The following is an 18,019-nucleotide window of genomic DNA, read 5'->3' as shown; positions in this document are numbered from 1 at the left end:
ATATATATATATATATATATATATATATATAAACACACACATATATACATATATCCACATACACACACACACATACATACATATACATATGTAGTGTTTGTAAAAATTATTTAATAGCATTTCTATAAACATAATACTATTTGTAAAAACAGTTTCAATCCCCCCCCCCCTTTTTTTTGAGAGAGAAATAGTTATCAATGAGAAATGAGACCATCCAGATGCAAAGAGATTATGTGTTTCCAGTATTCAAATGAACAAGCATAATAAATAAATGTTACTGGTATATAAATATTAAAACAGACAAATTTATTTATTGTTTACTTTAGAAATATCGAAGATATATTGATGTAATAACGTTGCTATTTAATTCCCCTTCGATACAGGAAAATATTTGAAGAATATCTGATACGTCCTGACAACAAACAAGATTTTGTTAGTCAATGGCAGAAGGTAATATATAATTTATGTTTGTTTGGTTTAGTTTGGTTTGCTGTGTTTTATTTTTATTAACAAGAAATGTTTTAATCTCGTCTCTTGCCTACTTTAACTCTGGCTGTCATCTAATATTAGATCTTCATAATTTATTCATTACTAATTTTTTAAAAATACCAATTGTTTTGTATTACTGCTACTTCTTAAACTCAATTTTAAACTGTAATTTTCTATTCTGCTTCTGCCGTGCTACAGTGTTGGGGCTTCTCATTTCAGCATCCGTGTTTCATTCTAGACATTTGCTAATGTGTGTGATGATATAATTCAAGTTAATTTGGTATCATAGAGAAGAAATTGCTTTATTCCCAGACTTGATGAAGCCTTTGTTGGTTCTATTATATTACCATATTCCTGTCTTCCAGTAGTATTTCGATTATCTCAATAGTAAAACCTAGCAACTTCTAGTCAAACATCACCTTTCTTTTCAGCCTTGAACTGCATGCATTCTAATTACTGTTCCAATCTCGATGCATCAGAAATATTTATTAAATCAGCCAAATTCTGTTGAGATATTCACACATGCTTAATCAATGTATTTAATTACTTGTGTTAAATTGCAGTTGTTCTCACTTTGTCTCTTTCTCTATACCTACCTCATCCCAAGACTACCAATCTTTCAACTTCTCACTTTTGCGTCTCCATTTATATTTCTTGTGCAACAAACAAGCAATTCTTCATTTCTCCCCAGTTTCTTTTGAATCCTCTTCTTCCCTTTTTATCCAATACATCACCATTTGTGGCATGGGGGGTTTCATTATGGCATTTCCCTAAAACATTTCTGCAAACTAACAAGGAAGCTAAGCCAAGGATAAAACCTTTATGTGGTCACTTGATCTGTTAGAAAGAACAACCAAATTGCTTTAAAATATAATTGTCTAAAAATAAATAAAGACTTACAGGGGACATGTTTAATAATATAGTTTCTCATAAGATATATCTGAAGAATGTTTGGAATTGTAATAACATTATCTAGGTAAGATAATTAATCGATTACTTCCATAAAACCCTTAGAGCCAAGCCTTTAATCCTTTATAAGCCACTTTGTATCTCCTTGTTTTCACATCGCATTCTAGTTGTAAATGATTATCCCTGTCATACAGACAATATCAAATATTACCAATATTCTTCAAGAACTTGTCTGATTGTGGAGAAATATTACCTTGTTTGGAAACAAGTAAAGGTTGGTGACAAGGAGGGTGTCTCTATAATGAGGCAAAAATCTTCATCCAACCCATGCAAGCATGGAAAAGTGGATGTTAAATAATGATGATGTCATATTATTTTTTTCAGGAATATAATGAAGTCCCTGATGACACGAGATTTGACTTGGAAACCCAAACTGAGCTTCATCAAACGGTTATTGATCTCCAGGATAAACTGTGGAGTATTTGTGATGAACAAAAACAACAAGCGGAAAATGAATGTCATTCGCTTATCTCGAATGGCTGGTATGAGGATCAGCTGTCCAAAGTGTGTAACAGTTATTTGACGATAATGCAGGTAAGTCAGTGTTTAACATACCGTGTTAGCCATGTTGCCATGGGGTGGAGATGTGAAATGAAACATTAATTCTGGTTTTCACATTGGTTTAATGGTAAATTGGTATAATGTAAACCAGTTCCATATTCCTGGATCTCATATACACACCAGCTTCTGCTCCTCAAATGTATTGTCTCCTCCTTCTGTTGTTTTCAACTGCTACTATGATGGTTTCTGCTCGTCAGAGCTAACTGGACTCATACCACCTCCACTTAGGTATTGCTGAGTCACTCCTTTCTTCAGACTCTGCAGGAATCACTCAACACCCAGTCTTTCTTTCCTGTCCAGAAGATCAACTTTCTATGATTCCTTTCCTTGCTAATGTCTTTCCTGCAGATGTTGACTTACAAAGGTTCAAAACAATATTAATGACATCAATCTCATCAATCTACAAAGGCCATGCAGGCCATGGGCCCTGCTCCTTCCTTCATGTCCCTTCCAATAAAAAGAAACAAAAACAAAAAGACTATCATCATCATCATCATTATCATCATCATCATTATCATCTTCATTGTCTTCATCATTTCCGTCATCGTCACTTAATGTCCATTTCCCATGCTGGCATCAGTTGGACCATATTTGAGTAATATTATATTTGAACGCTGCTGTGGTTACTTGTATCCATGGATACCTGTAATATTTTGGTTCTGCTATCCAAGCAGTTGACAATAAATCCACTTCTGCATAATTCCCAAACCCAACGATATAAATCTTTCTCCAATTTCTTACATGGAGCAACAGTTAACCATATTTCCTTTCTAGTATTTTCTTGACCGTTTCTTTTCATTTTCACCAATGTCTTACTAGTTCTTTATTTTCCTAGCACACACAACTCTCTGTCTGTCTGTCTCTCTCTCTCTCTCTCTTCCCCCTCTCTCCCCACTATAGTTTCCACAGTCTTCAATCTATTTAGCAACATGTAACTCCATGTTTTGATCTTTAGCCTTTTGTTCTCACAGTTAAGTCTTTCTTTTGACACCTTTTCCTCTTAGAAGTCGAATTTTTTTCAGCATTTCTGCCAACAATTCTGTGCTTGTGCAGGTGAGATGTTTACAGTTTGGACAGGTGTCACAGATACGACATGTGTATCTTCAGAATCTGTATTGAGTTTCTGGTAGAATTGAATTCTTCTGCTGCTTAAATGGTCTGATTTGCCTTTCACTTGATTTTATTATTGTATATTTGTTTGCAAAATCAATTTCCATATAAAACACGCAGTGACATGACCACCCATCCTTCATTTGTTTGGAAGGGCTCTTAGGACTGTCATGAGCCTTGTGACTCTTAAAACTGGAGTTCAACCCAATTTCCCTGGTGCATAAGTGACTGAGATTATTATGCCCACCCCCAATGAATGGGTTGTCAATCCATCACAAGCTATTGGTGGAACCCTTTTACAGCTGAGTGGACTGGAGCAACATGAGATGAAGTGTTTTGATCCCAGAACACAATGTACCACCTAGTCCAGGAACTGAACCCCACCCCCCAGTCTTTCACTCATGAATGCAACATCCTAACCAGTAGGCCATGCACCTCGGTGTGTGTTGGTACATGCTACAAACATGAAACTCAGGTTCACCAGATGAGATGTCATGTAGCTTTGAACTCTTTTTGTTTTGTTTTTTGTTTTTCCATTTTTGAGTGATGGTTTGCTCCTTATCGCTGAGCATAAAGAGTATCTTATTTAGCAAGAGGAAGATTCAAAGTGAACCGGTCAATAATGAATGTGAGATGTTGAACTCCCAGCTTTGAAGCAATATTCAATGGGAAACCACAATCCTATCTGAAAATTAATATGGAGCCAGCGTTCTGTTGTTTGTTCTTTTTTTTTTTAGTCTTTATTTGTTTTTTGTCTTTTTGTTTGTTATTGAAACAGTTAATCTTTGCACAACAATAATAAATATAAAACAAATCACCAGATATGTTGTAAAAATGTTATAATATAAACATTGCTTCATTTCTATCACTTTCTCTGGTTTGGTTGATTCAAAAGATTTCAATATATTTCCAGACAGAACTTGACCGTTTCCAGGATACAATCACTTTACTCAAGGACTATTACAATATTCCTGATAAACTAGTTCCTCCGATAGCAGAACTGAATTTTTCAAGACTTCCCCTTCTTGAGGTAATAATTATTTCTTATCATCATGCCTCTCAAAAAAAGAACTCCCCACCCCAGATGTGATTAAGGAAAATACACAATGAATTAGAATGATTCCTCAAATATAATTGATATAATTGATGCTAACTTCATTGACCCAGGGTGGATGACTTACTGAATCTGCCCTTCACAGATATGAACAGAGAACCTAGAAATATGAATAGAAAGCTAAATACTGTAAAATATTTAGTGATAAAGGAGTTTTAAGAAAATATATATATATATATGTATGTATATGTGTGTGTGTATGCGTACACACACACACATTTATAGAGGTATTTATATGTGTGTTTGTATATATAAAAGTATGTGTGTGTATGTATATCAACAAAACAATGATTGTCATTTTCAATACATAGGTTAATTCCACTTAAATGGAGATGGTAAGCAGTCTTTTAACTAAAGTCATGCCTCAGAAAGTTGTCCCTATTTGTGTGAAAATGCTGGTTGGATTGAAAAATACCTCTTCTAATTCTTCAATTGGCTTATTTTGTGAAAAACGTTTCTTTGTTTTTGAAGTCAGGGATTCCTGAATCATTCTTGGAGAACGATGGTCTTGGTTCCCATGATTTGAAGGCATTAAAAGACAGGGCAAGTTCTCGAACTTCATCAAAGCAACCAAAGAAAGGAAAAGAGAAAGAAAAGGAAGAGGAGAAACCTGAGAACAACGAGCTTATTACTATTTCTATTCGACTTAAGTAATTAACAAAGTTTTTAACTCTTAACTAGAATATTTGGCTCAGCATTGGTTGTGTTGGTGCATCCAATCTTTGCATAAATTTACTTAATTATATACATCCAATTATATACATCCAATCTTTGCATAAATTTACTTAATTGATTTTGTTTTATGCAACAGTATAGAATCAGACATAAACTTGTGTTAAAGGGATTCACCTTTCAGTCAAAGAGTGTTAGTTTCAATCCCACCGAGTGACACCTTGGGCAAGTGTCTTCTGCTGCCACTTATTAAATAGAAAATGGTACACAGAAATTATGTGGGAGGTCTTTGTCTGAGTGTGTGTGTGTGTGTGTGTGTGTGTGCACTCCGTTGAAAAAAGTGCCTTGAGTTGCATCTCTTTTCATCAAAAAGTGCTTAAAAAGCTTAAAAAACCCTTCAGTCACAAGTATGTGTGACCTTGTAGAATATAGTACCCTTCAGCTATTTATTCCAGGGGACTGTGATGTAGTTGTGGGCAGATATATGCACTCCCTTGGTCCTCTCACATCCCACAATCATTACTGGTACTCATTTTCAGCAGAGCAGACTGGGGCAACATGAAACAAAAGTGTCTTTCAGAATGACACAGTGTGTGAATTGAACCCACGAACCTTATAATTGTTAAGTTCATCACTGTGACCACTAAACCATGCATCTTCACACATCACCAGGTAACTTAGTCATCCTAATAAAGCAAGTGATCAGACATTGGTTCCTTTGATTGCTTGCCACAAGCTTTGTAAAATATGGAAGCAGACTTACAACTGCAGCAGATGAAATGAAAAGTAGATATGATCGTTTTACAAATTGTTTTGTTTAGTTCTTAGAAAATGTTTTCTATTTCAGGATTCCTTTGATAAATCCATCAACGTTGCGATACTGTTCTCCTGAGGTTAAAAAAGCAAACAAAGACGGAGCGGAAGATGGCACAGAAGCTGCAGAAAGAAATATTCTGGAGACTTATCAATATTCCTATCAACAAGCACTTACCGAAATATCTAGCATTGTATGTAAGAGAATTTACCAAGAATAATTCTTTGAGAACAATTCACTAAGTAAATAGTTACTTCTTACATAGTTCCTTACCAATTTGTAAAAGAACTAAAAGATCACTTAATGGAAAACCCATCAGTTTGGTCTCTATAGGCTCCGTAAATAGGATCTGTGAATATTGGTAAATGAGCTTCATTTAGCCATGTGGTTAACATGTTTGGTCCTCAACCATGTAGGTTTTGGAACGCTCCCACTTGACATTATCATTAGCAAATGTCTTCTATTGACTAAAGTCTTGGGAGTGAAATTTGGTAAATGGAAATTGTGAAAGTCCTTTGGATAATTATACGCATACACATGCATGCATATACATATATGTATGTATGCATGCATGTTGATGCACACTCACACTCACACACACACATAATAGGACTGAACTCAAAACCACATGGTTACCCCAGCATGGCCGCAATCCAATGATTGAAACCAGTAAAAGAATGGAAGAAGTATTTTAAACCCAATATGATCTGAAAATAATGCCCAATGTCACTCTATGGCATTATTGAATTCCCATTTCTTTGTTTATCAGACATTAGTGGAATAACTCAGTTGTGTTTCATAGAAGAGTTATTAATTATAGAATTAAGACAAATGTTGCAAAAATATGCTTTCATTATTTTACTGACTTCAATTTTCCTTACTTCAGAACTTAAAAAATACATTTAGCAAATATTTAAAAAAAAAAAAAAAGTTTTAAAAAGGATATATTTATTTATACATTATTTCACAGTATATAAACATGTGTGAATACATACATGTATACACACATATATAGACATACATACTTGTATAAACACACATCCATCCATACATACATACCATTCATACATACCATACATACATATACACATTTCAAAGTTGCATGTAACACACATAATCACACACACACACACATGAATACATACATTCTTACATAAACGCACTGCCATACATGCTCACATACATACATATATACACACACACACAGAGTTATGCATGAATTATACAAAGAAATAGCTAAACATAGATTGATAAAAGAAAACTAGAGAAATTTCTGAAATTTTCTTGTAAATTGTGAAATAAGTGGTAAATTATTTCAAAATAAATTGTTCTCATAAAATTGTTCTCACTGAACTTTCTCTATGGTATTGTTTCTCTGTTTGTAATTCAAAAAAATCTTTCTGTCCTTACATACATACATACATACGTGTGTGTATGTGTGTATCAACTAAAATATGTTCCAAATTTTTTTATTTTGTTATTTTTGGTGTGTATTCTCTTGGAATTGATTTGGTATATTCTTTTATTTTTCTTTCTTCTACCTGGTTACCATTTCCACTGATTCTAGCTCCATCAGAATCAGTGAAATGGAAAAAAACTTGCAAAAGTTAAAATGCTGTTTGTTTCTGGTGAAAATACATTTATTGGCAATGAATAGCAACATCTTTACACGTCTGATAAATATGAAGTACATTTTAGTTGCATTATGTATGTGTGTGTGTATATATGTATGTGTGTGTGTATATGTATGTGTGTGTGTATATGTATGTGTGTACATATGTACGTATATATATTGTTAGTCTAGTATTTTAATGAAATTTAATCAATCGTTACTAAATCTAATTATTTATAAAGATCTTATTTTTTCTTTGCAAATCAACCAATCAAGGAGGTGTTACGTGTTTTGTGCATAAGTCTAATAATCAGTCGATTGCTTAGCTTTTCCTAATCAAATGCATCCATCATTGGGTTATTATTGGATTCATTGACTTGAAGAAGACCCTATGGCTGGGCTAGGCCCCAGCATTGAAGCTTAAGAAACCACTTGTTCTTTATAGGGAGCTCTTACAGGTTGCAATGGTTAGGTGCATCTCTGTGTGGCTTGGAACCTCACTGCAGCCAGGTAGACTGGGCTATTTCATCTTTTATTTGCTTCAGCTGCTGCCTTGCTGTGGGGCTGCATTTATGGGTCTAGTCCAGTAAATCGAACCTAGTACTTAATTTTTAAGTCTGGCACTTATTTTGTCAGTCCCTTTTGCTCCACTATATATATATATATATATATATATATATCATAGACAAGGTATAAATAATGGTTATTTTAGAATATTCCTTTATTGGAATAAATTTGGCTTACAGTTGTTTTCGGTAGTTATTACAGGTTCGTTAGTGATAGGTTTACTCAGTCTACTGCTTTGTGCTCTGGACAAATATCACCATTGTTTTTATGTTCTCTGTTTCCTTGGATTGGTTGACTGAATTTGAGAGAGATTTGACTCCCTCCCCACTCTTCCTTTACTTTTGAAATGTTAGCAGTTTAAAATGCAGAACTGAAGTAACAGTTATTCCAGAATGACAGAAGTTTCCAAATTTACATAAACCTAACCCTAACCATTCTTTCAATTCCAGTGTGGAAACATCAACATAAAACAATAAAAATTCTAACCATGCCAAGAAAGTAATTGGATTTGAAGTAGAGATAGTTTTTTTTTTCTTTTCACCATTTTAAAGTTTTACTGGAATTCATAGAAACCCACTAATTACCAACTTTGTTGTTTTTGGTTTAATATGAGAAACTCTTGTAGTTTTCATGAGATTTTTATTATTGGGTTATGTCAGTTTTGAGCCTACTTACGGCACAAAGGTAGCTGATCAAATAAATTATTTGGTTAGCATTTCTTGTTGTGGATATTCCTTCTAAAACATTCTTTCCAAAGACATGTGATGCTTGTTTAAGAATAGCTGGAAGTTTCTGAGATACATTTGGCTGCTGTGAATTCTAAGAGAGAGAGAGAGATCTTCACTGCTACCAGACGTGTGTGCTTAAGAAGTGTGCTTTACACTCATGTTTTTTTGTGTTCTGTCCCAGTGTCAAGCACTTTGGGTAAGTGGCTTCAATCATAGCCCTGGGCCAACCTTGTTAGCGAATTTGATTTATGGAAACTGTATGGAAGCCTGTATATGTATTTGTGCTTGTGTTTGTCTCCTACTTGACTACTGTTGTTGGTTTGTTTATGTTCCCATAACACAGCAATTAAGCAATAGAGTCAGATTGAATAAGTACCAGACCTTAAAATAATTACTGGGGTTGATTTGTTTGACTGAAACCCTTCAAAGCAGTGCCCCAGCCTGGCTATGATTCAATGACTGAAACAAGTAAAAGGTAAAAGATTAGTTGTTCTTCACTCCAAGACTCAATCAATAATGGTGTAGTTATGGATTATTTTAAACCAAAAATCAATAAATGACTTGATCAAACAACTCAGATGTGATTCAGCCAATATTAAATCAAACTGCATCTAAACTTCACTCACTGTTTCCATTAATTCTGTAAAAGATGTTAACTTAATCTTTAGGTACATGGGGGGGGGGGGGATTCTGGAGTACTGTTAGAGTTTGTAAGGGAATTTCCAGGAGAAATTAAGAAGATTAATAAGTAGATAATCATCCAATGAACGTTTGTGTGCTAATCTCACACATCTCTAACGCTTTATCATGTTGGACTTTAACTGATTGAACTGCTGCTGTTTATTACTGGTATTTTTACTTCATCAACTCTGAATGCAATGGACTACCAGTCTACTCATTAAACAATGTTATAAGCAATTAAAAACCAGTCTGTTCGTTATCTTATATTTTATTATATAATATATGAAATCACTTGACACACATAGGCAGCACTCTGTTAAAAATTATACAAGAATTCAGGAATTTCTTTCAGATGATGATTTGCTTCTGTAACAACAGATTCTTAAATGGCAGATAAACTTATAAACCTCCCTCAGTGGAGAATAATATTTCAAAATTTCTTATATTGAAGTAAATGATGTTGTAAAAAAACAACATATAGGTGAAAGGGGGGAGGGGCTTGGCCAGACTCTTCAAATCTTCACTTCTTTCTGGTTTTGTTACTGGTTTTACATCATTATTCAACATACTTTTTTTTTTTCCATGCTGGCATGGGTTAGATAGTTTGGTAGGAACCAACATGCTAGGAGGCTGCAGTGTCTGCTTTGGCATGGTTTCTGCAACTGGATGCCATTCCTAATGCCAACCATTTTATAGCGTGGACCAGATGCTTTTCTTTTCATCATACCAGCACTAGTGAGGTCACCAAGTACTTTCAAGATAAGACTCCTTCAACTGAATGGAGTCTCGTATTAAAGGATGTGAAAGGATGATAGAGAAAGAAGAACAAGTGTCTTGCTGAAAAGAGAGAGTTTGGAGGGGGAAAGGGACAGAGAGATGGCGAGAGCATACCATCAAGGTACCAGGTGAATATAAGAGAGATAAACTGTCATGATCTGCCTAGAATTTACTGGTAGGAATTTTGACGAATCAGATTTTTTATGCTTCATCATTTTTTGCTAAATCTAATTTTTAACATTTGTAGGTTTCTTCAGAACAAGCCATCCATGAAGCAGAAGAGGAAGAAGAGAGGAGAAAGATGCAGGAGAAAGAAAAAGAACGATTGCATGCTGAGAAACTTCAAAAGATCAAAGAGAAAAGAAATAAGAAAACTGGGATTGTTCGAGGGAAAAAGGAATCAGAAGATATGACTCCACCTCCAAGTTTTGGTAAGTTTCTAGTCATCATGGTGTCCAATACTGACACCCTAACCTTTGAACTTGAGACTGGTTGAAAAGGACAGAACCTACATGGGAGCAAACACAGCAAGGCTCTCTTCTTTGACCCGTTGCTTATGTTCAACCCTCATATGCTGCAGCAGAAATATAGATTCACAGGCATTGCTGTGTGGTTAGGAAGTTTGCTACCCAACCACATGGTTTTGGGTTCAGTTCCATTGTGTGGATCCTTGGGTAAGGGTCTTTTACTATGGTCCTGGTCAACCAAAGCCTTGTGAGTGGATTTGGTTGACAGAAATTATCATGTGTGTTTATGTGTACACACACATTAACAAGTATACACACACACATATGTATGTGTGTATATTTGTGTCTTCTTGTGTGATAGCTGTAAATGAGTGCCACTGTCATACAAGCAGTGTTGTTTATTTCCAGAATTCAGTGAAAACATTTCTAAGTATGGGGCACTATTACATTCCTTGGAAACAGGTGAGGGTTAGCAACAGGAAGGGCATTCGACTTTAGGAAATCTGTCTCAGTAAACTCTGTTCAACCTCTGCAAACACAGAAAATTGGATTTTAAAACAGTGGCAGCTTCAGCACAATTTCTGTTTCTTAAATTTCCTTCACAAGACTTTTGTCAATCCAAATAAACTATGTAGTGGAATTGAACTTGGAGCTTTGTGGTTGTCTAGCCAACCTCTTAATAACACAGCCACACTTTGATAGTTATTCCTGTCCAACTATAACCTTTCTTTTCAAATAATTACAATCGCTGGACATAACACAACGTTCGTTAATAGTTGCGTAATGAACATGTTTTGAATTGTGTCTCGAGTCATTAACCGTTTCTATAATTAAGACCAAAGCAAAGCAGATAATCATTAAATTGTTTCCTTATTAATCAGGAGCCCTTAAGCAGACAGAATTAAATATCAATGCATAGAGTTTAACACTTACAATGCGTTCCTAAGGAATATTGATACTCTAATCCCTTTTAAGGACACAATGGCTACGAATCCAGGGAGTGGTTGTTGTTTAGCCTTCGTTGAGCAGACAGACTTATGAACAAAGGCATTCCAACCATGACTGTCCATCTTTTTTTAGGAATACACAGGGTTACAGTCCACGACAGGATCCAGTCCTTGTTACAGCTTGTATGCCTCAGTGTGACCCTGAGAGCTCTGTGCCAGGGAAGTGCAAGCTCTTGGAATGGGTGAATGGGTTGGTAAGAATTATGTAGAGTTCAGTCTGTTATTGAGGAGATAATGAATGCCTCTTGTAAGGTGTGAACTGGTAACCTAAAGACATCAGTTGTTGCATTCTTGAAAATTATAGAAATTATTGCAAATAACAAAATATTTAAAAATTAATGAGGAAAGACAAAAGAAACTCAAAAGTAAATCTAATTTGGAAAAAAAAAATCACAGAACTTCTGAAAAATAGGGAAAAAATAAAATATATGGCAAGCGAAATTTGTTTTATATATTTTATGTGTGTGTGTGTGTTAAGTACATATGAAAATCTTATAAAAATCCAATCCCAGCAAGGCAGTGAATATATTTGTTTTATCTCAGAACTATTGTTGGGAATAAGTACATTATGCAGATAACACACATAGGAATTTAGATAACTTTTCTGCACTATTCATATTGATTTTGACTTTTATAACAATATAGTAAAAGGAAAATCATTATTATTATTATTAGGCAACAAATTGTCAGAATTGGGGGAATACTGGAGCAAATTGCTTTGCTGTATTTGTTCCAACTCTTCACATCTTGAGTTCAAATCCTGCTAAAGTCAACTGAGTCTTTCATCCTTTCTGGGGCAATAAAATAAAGTACTAGCCATCTATCATCATCATCATCATCATCATTATTATTATTATTATTATTATTATTATTATTATTATTATTATTATTATTATTATTATTATTATTATTATTATTATTATTAAGGCAGCGAGCTGGCAGAATTGTTAGCACGCCGGGTGAAATGCTTGGCAGTATTTCCCCTGTCGCTATGTTCTGAGTTCAAATTCCGTCAAGTTCGACTTTGCCTTTCATCTTTTTGGGGTTGATAAATTAAGTACCTGTTGAGTAATGGGTTGATGTGATTGACTGTCCCCCTCCCCACAAAATCTAGAAAACAGAAAAATTAGCCGACTGGAGGATTACATCCGTGTTTATATTCTAAGTTCAAATTCTGCTGAGATGGACTTTGCTTTTATCCTTTTGGGAATCAATGGAATCAACTGGGTCCCCTCTCCACCAAAATTTCAGGCTTTGTGCCTATATTAGAAAGGATTGTTATTTGGAAATATTTGCTAAAAGACAACTCACTTAGAATAGATAGAATTTTAAAGCAAAAACTCTGAGAGTCAATGGCAGTGTTGCAAGAATGAATTCTAGGAACCGGCATTAATGTCGTATGGAAATTCAATGGAATTTTATTATTTCTAAGTTGGTGCATAAAGAGAATAATTTAATATTAAATTGAATTGAAAAATTGAAATGATTTCATTCCAGGAATAAGTAGTTCGAAAAGGAATTATAAATGGTTCACTAAATATAATTCTGTCATGTATTTTAGAATAAGATTTCTGCTTGTCATAATACGCTTTTTTTAAACAATTTTCACAATGTGATATTGTTCTTGTCACTACCATAATGATGATGATGATGATTATCATCACCACCACCATTGCCACCATCATCATCATCATCATCCCCAGCAGCAGCACCACCACCACCACCATTCTCGTTGTTTTCTGACCCATATTTCAGCATACGTGCGTAGGACTGGTCTTCTCCAACTCAGTGTCCCACCCTTTATTTGTGGTCGTCATTTTCTTTGAGCTTCAGAAACCTTGAGATCAACCTCCAGCACTTCTTCTTCACGCTTTCTATTTCCTTCACACTTCTTCAAGTTGAATTCTTCAACATTTCTTCACCCAATTATCATCAATAAAAGACAGAACATGATAAATCCAACTTTTAATAGCGTCAGCACTGCTTAATTTGGGTCTGATTAATTAACTCTCTTTTCAAGGATTTCTTTTTGTTTTTTTCTTCAACCCATGTTTTGAGTATCAACGCCCCCCCCCTCCCGCCGCCGCCATGCTCCATTCTGCCAAAAGTTAGCCAACAACCAGAGCTCTCTATTATTTTCATTTGTAGAGTTTAGTAATGAACCTTTTTTTGTTATTTCGATAAATAATCGTTTTGTATTTTGTATTGCCAATAAAAACTTAAATGTTTTATTTTGTAGATGTTAGAGCCTCCTCCTCTTCCTCCTCTAACATCAGAAACTCTTACATCATTTTGGAAATCTAGATGTTGACTATTGAAAAGGAATTGTTTTCTGCTCAGATTATTTTTATGTTCTTAGTTCTTGAATCTGGGTCTTTTTCCTATCAATTTGACATTGTAAATGCGAGCTGTTGAAGAATTCTTCTTTTTACTTTGCAATGACAATGAAACAAAAATCCCCAAAAGAGGCAACTAAACTCGTCGAAACTAAGCAATGCCTGCCATTAAAAACTACAGAATATTGATTTCATATCAGATTCTTTCTGCTTTACCATTACATATCTCTTACATATCTCGTTCTTGTCAAGAAGTGAGAAAAAGATATCAGCCACAAAAATCTTTAATCTAACAAAAAAAAAAAAGCTGCGAGTCAGAATTACATTCAGTGAATAATCAAATTCCCATTGGAACCATTTATTCTTTCAATGGAATAATTTGAATTTTCATTCATTTATTTATTTTTCAATATTTTCATGTTGAAATATTTGGTATCTGCATCAAGTACTAAATAATGAGGTTAATAAGAAAAATCCCATCAAATCTCCAATGTATATTGCTGCTGCTTCTTAGCACTAATGAATAACCTTAACATTTTCGATAATTACATAAGAATGCAAAAGTAATTTTTATCAATCTTCTTATAAAAGTTCAATTGAAATTTTAGTGGAAAATTTAAAACTTATGATACTAGATCTTAATGTCTGCAAAAATGTCATTTCTGAATTCTTCCATAAATAAAAGTGTAAAGTAGATAAATAATTGTTATTCTAAATATCTATATCGTCAATATATATATATATATATATATATATATATATATATATATAAATGTATATGTGATTGACTGCTAAATCCGCAAGTTTTTTAATTCTCTCTCTCTTTATTTCCTCCTGTTCCTTTCTGTTGAAGAGCGTAGGCTCGAAATGTAAAAGACTTGCTCACTTCCTGAGCATTAAACTAATACACCTGCTTGTTGTTTATACACCTGTCTTCATCTTTCTGTTTTTCTGTAAATTTCAACTATATACATATACATATATATCTAGTTGCTGGTCTTTCTGGTGGTATGCAGTTTTGCATTGTCTTGTTGAAACAAAGCGCATTTTCAATGAACAAGTCTTGGGTCCTTTTAAACCAGTGCATCATAGATTTGATCAAGTTGCTCACAGTAAATTTCAGCATTGATGGCACAACTTTCGGCATATGTTCGGCACACGAACTTTTCCCTCAACCTAATATTATCAGTCAATGTACACCACTAGCTTAGGAAGAATATAAGAGGCAGGATGACAACATAGCAAAGATAGTCTATTTGCAACAAGTATGGGCTTGACAAAGCAGAAAAGTGGTACAGACATAAACCCACTGGCATTCTCGTAAATGATAATGCAAAAATCCTGAGGAACTTTATGATTCAGTGTGACCATGCGATAGAGAGTAGGAAATGTTATTTTGTTATGATTGAGATGTAAAGCAAACAATGCTGGATCATTGATATAACATGTTCAGCTGATAACAAAATATGTGATAAAGAAGGGAATAAAAGTCATTAGATATGACAGGTTAGCTTGGGAGGTAAAGCAGTTGTGGTCATTGAAAAAAAGGTAGTAGCCACCAACCAATAATTGTCAGAGCCTTAGAAACAGTGATTGAATATCTTGAGAAGTACATTGAACAAATAGGGGTTGAAATATGGGTGGAGTACTAGCAGAAAATAGTAATGCTTTGAACAGCTCAAATACTTCAGAGGGTGCTTGAAAAATAAGGGGTGTTGCCTCATATCCCTTGTTAGTGAACAGCTGGTATTGGAATACAATAAAAAAAAAACATAACAACAACAACAACATTAGGGAATAGTTTAGTAGTTAAGAGATATCTAGTGTGTAAGATATTGGAAAGCTGGTACCATGTCAGAGAAAAATATCGGTTTTCTAAGATAAATATTGATTTCTAAGCAGGAAAAATATTGTGAAGAAGTCAGTGGAAACCAAAGTGTGTAATAATGTAATACTTGCTCCCAGAACAGTTCCATGCCTGAAAATGGTAAAACCCTTCTCAAACTGGTACAACAAAGGAAAATATATCTAAAATTGGATAAAATGTAGTTCAGTTATATCTGTTTAAAATCAATATGTGTGTGTCTCATGTATTTTTGTAGAAACTTGAAAGTCATTAACATACATGGAAGATAATCGTTAGAGTTACATGAGAACCTTTTCTTTTTGTTTATATATAATTGTGTTTTATTTATTTTAGAATTGACTGAAGAAGAAGAAGTACAAAAACTTCGGAAAGAAAAATTAAGAAAAGAATATTATTTTGCTGTTGAGGAAGAAGGTAATAGCAAAATTTCTGTAAAGTTTCTTATAATTTAATCCTTTCTAACTGCTGAGAAATATCATCATCATCATCATCATCATCATCATCATCATTGTTTAATGTCCATGTTCCATGTTGGCATGACTTGGACTATATATGTATGTAAGTATTTATAAATAAATAAATATATATATATATATATATATATATATATGTATGTATATATGTATATATATATATGCATGTATATATATATAGGCATGTGGCTTAGTGGTTAATATGTTGCACTCATAATTACTGGATAGTGTGTTTCAGCAGCACTACTAGTGAAGTACTTGGTGACCTCACTTGTGGCCAGTGACATGTAAAAGTACTCATTTACAACTATTCCCCGATGTCAGTTGACCGTTGTCACCTGTGACCATCTTCAACCCAGTGACAAGACCAGGTCAAGACAACTGGGAATGGAAATGGATGCAGTGGGTGACCAAGTTGTCTTGCTTGCTTTAATCTTGCTGTATGCACTCCACAATGCATTTCTGCAGCTGCCTCCCTGTCGTTGAACCATGAAGGTTTCTTCCAGGGAGTCTGCTGGTTCCAATCTTTACATGCATAGGTAGGCAAGCCCTAATCCACAGCTAGGACCCTGGCAGGTGCCACTACTTTGGGTCAGAGTAAACCTGGAAACAATAGTGGTTAAAGGGTGGTTCCCTACTCCTCAGAAATACAGGAAATATGTTCCTACATATAACAGACTTCTTACAGTTCCAGTCTAGCAAGTTTTTTGGTCAACTTTAGGCTATAGTGGAAAGACACTTGCCCTACATGCCATGCAGTGGGACTGAACCTGAAACCATGTGATTGGGAACCAAACTTCTTAACCACAGAGCCATACATGCATCAAACCACTATACCGAATGCCACAAATCCATCCAACAGTAGAAAATCTGAATGGCGGCCCTTCTCACATTTCCCCGTCTGTCTTATATACTCTGGTTAATGGTGTTGCAAATGTTTCCATTTTCATATTTGATTGCTTTGGAGTTTGTCAATTTTATTGAAATGGAAAATATTCATGAAGATGATAAAATGAAGTTCAACCATTTTCCCAACAGCTTGCACATGAAAGGAATGCAGCTAATTAACTGATAATTAAATAAGAATTCCAGGATTGAGATTCACCTTTTTCAATTATAAAAGTGATGCTAAGATCTTTTAAACCTTCCATTGAGCTACTTTTGACAGATATATTCCAATCTTTCATCATTGAGGATAATTTTAAATCTGATTAACTGTCAGAGTTTATAAAAAATAACAAAATCATTTTGTTTCATGCATAAAAGTTAAAGGTTTGAAATGAAGGAAGTTTTTACTGTTTATCAAGATTTTAGTTTGCCAATGAAACATCACTTTGCAAAGTGGATTTATTGGTAGAGAAAGAAGGCTAGAGAGAAAGAGAGAGAGAGCAGAGGAGAGGCAGACATAGTTATATAGTTAAATAGACAGATATATATATAATATATATATATATATATATATAAGTTCAAAAAAACAATAACAAAAAAACAACAAAGTGAGGACGTGATATGGATAGTGTTATTGGACGCTCAGGAAAGGAAAGAAAGAGTGTATGACGTTTCGGGCATAGTCCTTCGTCGGAAAGATGGAAAGTTCGGAGAATGGAAGAATGGAGAAAGAGGAAAATGGTACCGATGCCCACGAGGTTACATTGTGAAAAGACCGGAAGAGGAGGTGGTGGGGGAAAAGTTCTTTCTAAGACAGGAGAGTGAAAAAGGGAGATGAATATCTGTGCGTGTGCGGGAGTCTGCGAGTGTGTGTGTGATAACAGAAC

The 18,019-nt window shown here is 34.5% G+C and overlaps 1 protein-coding gene across 1 annotated transcript in view; it reads left to right on the top strand.

Annotated features, from left to right (window-relative positions):
• LOC106875922 (sperm flagellar protein 2) overlaps positions 1-18,019 on the top strand; it is a 102,750-nt gene that overhangs the window by 60,867 nt on the left and 23,864 nt on the right. Inside the window, exons 24-30 of the mRNA XM_014924237.2 lie at positions 384-450; positions 1,783-1,992; positions 4,043-4,159; positions 4,715-4,893; positions 5,763-5,922; positions 10,342-10,525; positions 16,105-16,185. Of these exons, the coding sequence (XP_014779723.1) occupies positions 384-450; positions 1,783-1,992; positions 4,043-4,159; positions 4,715-4,893; positions 5,763-5,922; positions 10,342-10,525; positions 16,105-16,185 (998 nt within the window). The remainder of the gene's footprint in view (positions 1-383; positions 451-1,782; positions 1,993-4,042; positions 4,160-4,714; positions 4,894-5,762; positions 5,923-10,341; positions 10,526-16,104; positions 16,186-18,019) is intronic.

Source organism: Octopus bimaculoides, chromosome 18 (assembly GCF_001194135.2).
Source record: "Octopus bimaculoides isolate UCB-OBI-ISO-001 chromosome 18, ASM119413v2, whole genome shotgun sequence".
Taxonomy (NCBI): Eukaryota; Metazoa; Mollusca; class Cephalopoda; order Octopoda; family Octopodidae; genus Octopus; species Octopus bimaculoides.
Note: the sequence above shows the minus strand (reverse complement) of the source record. Positions and strands in the feature narration are given on the sequence as shown.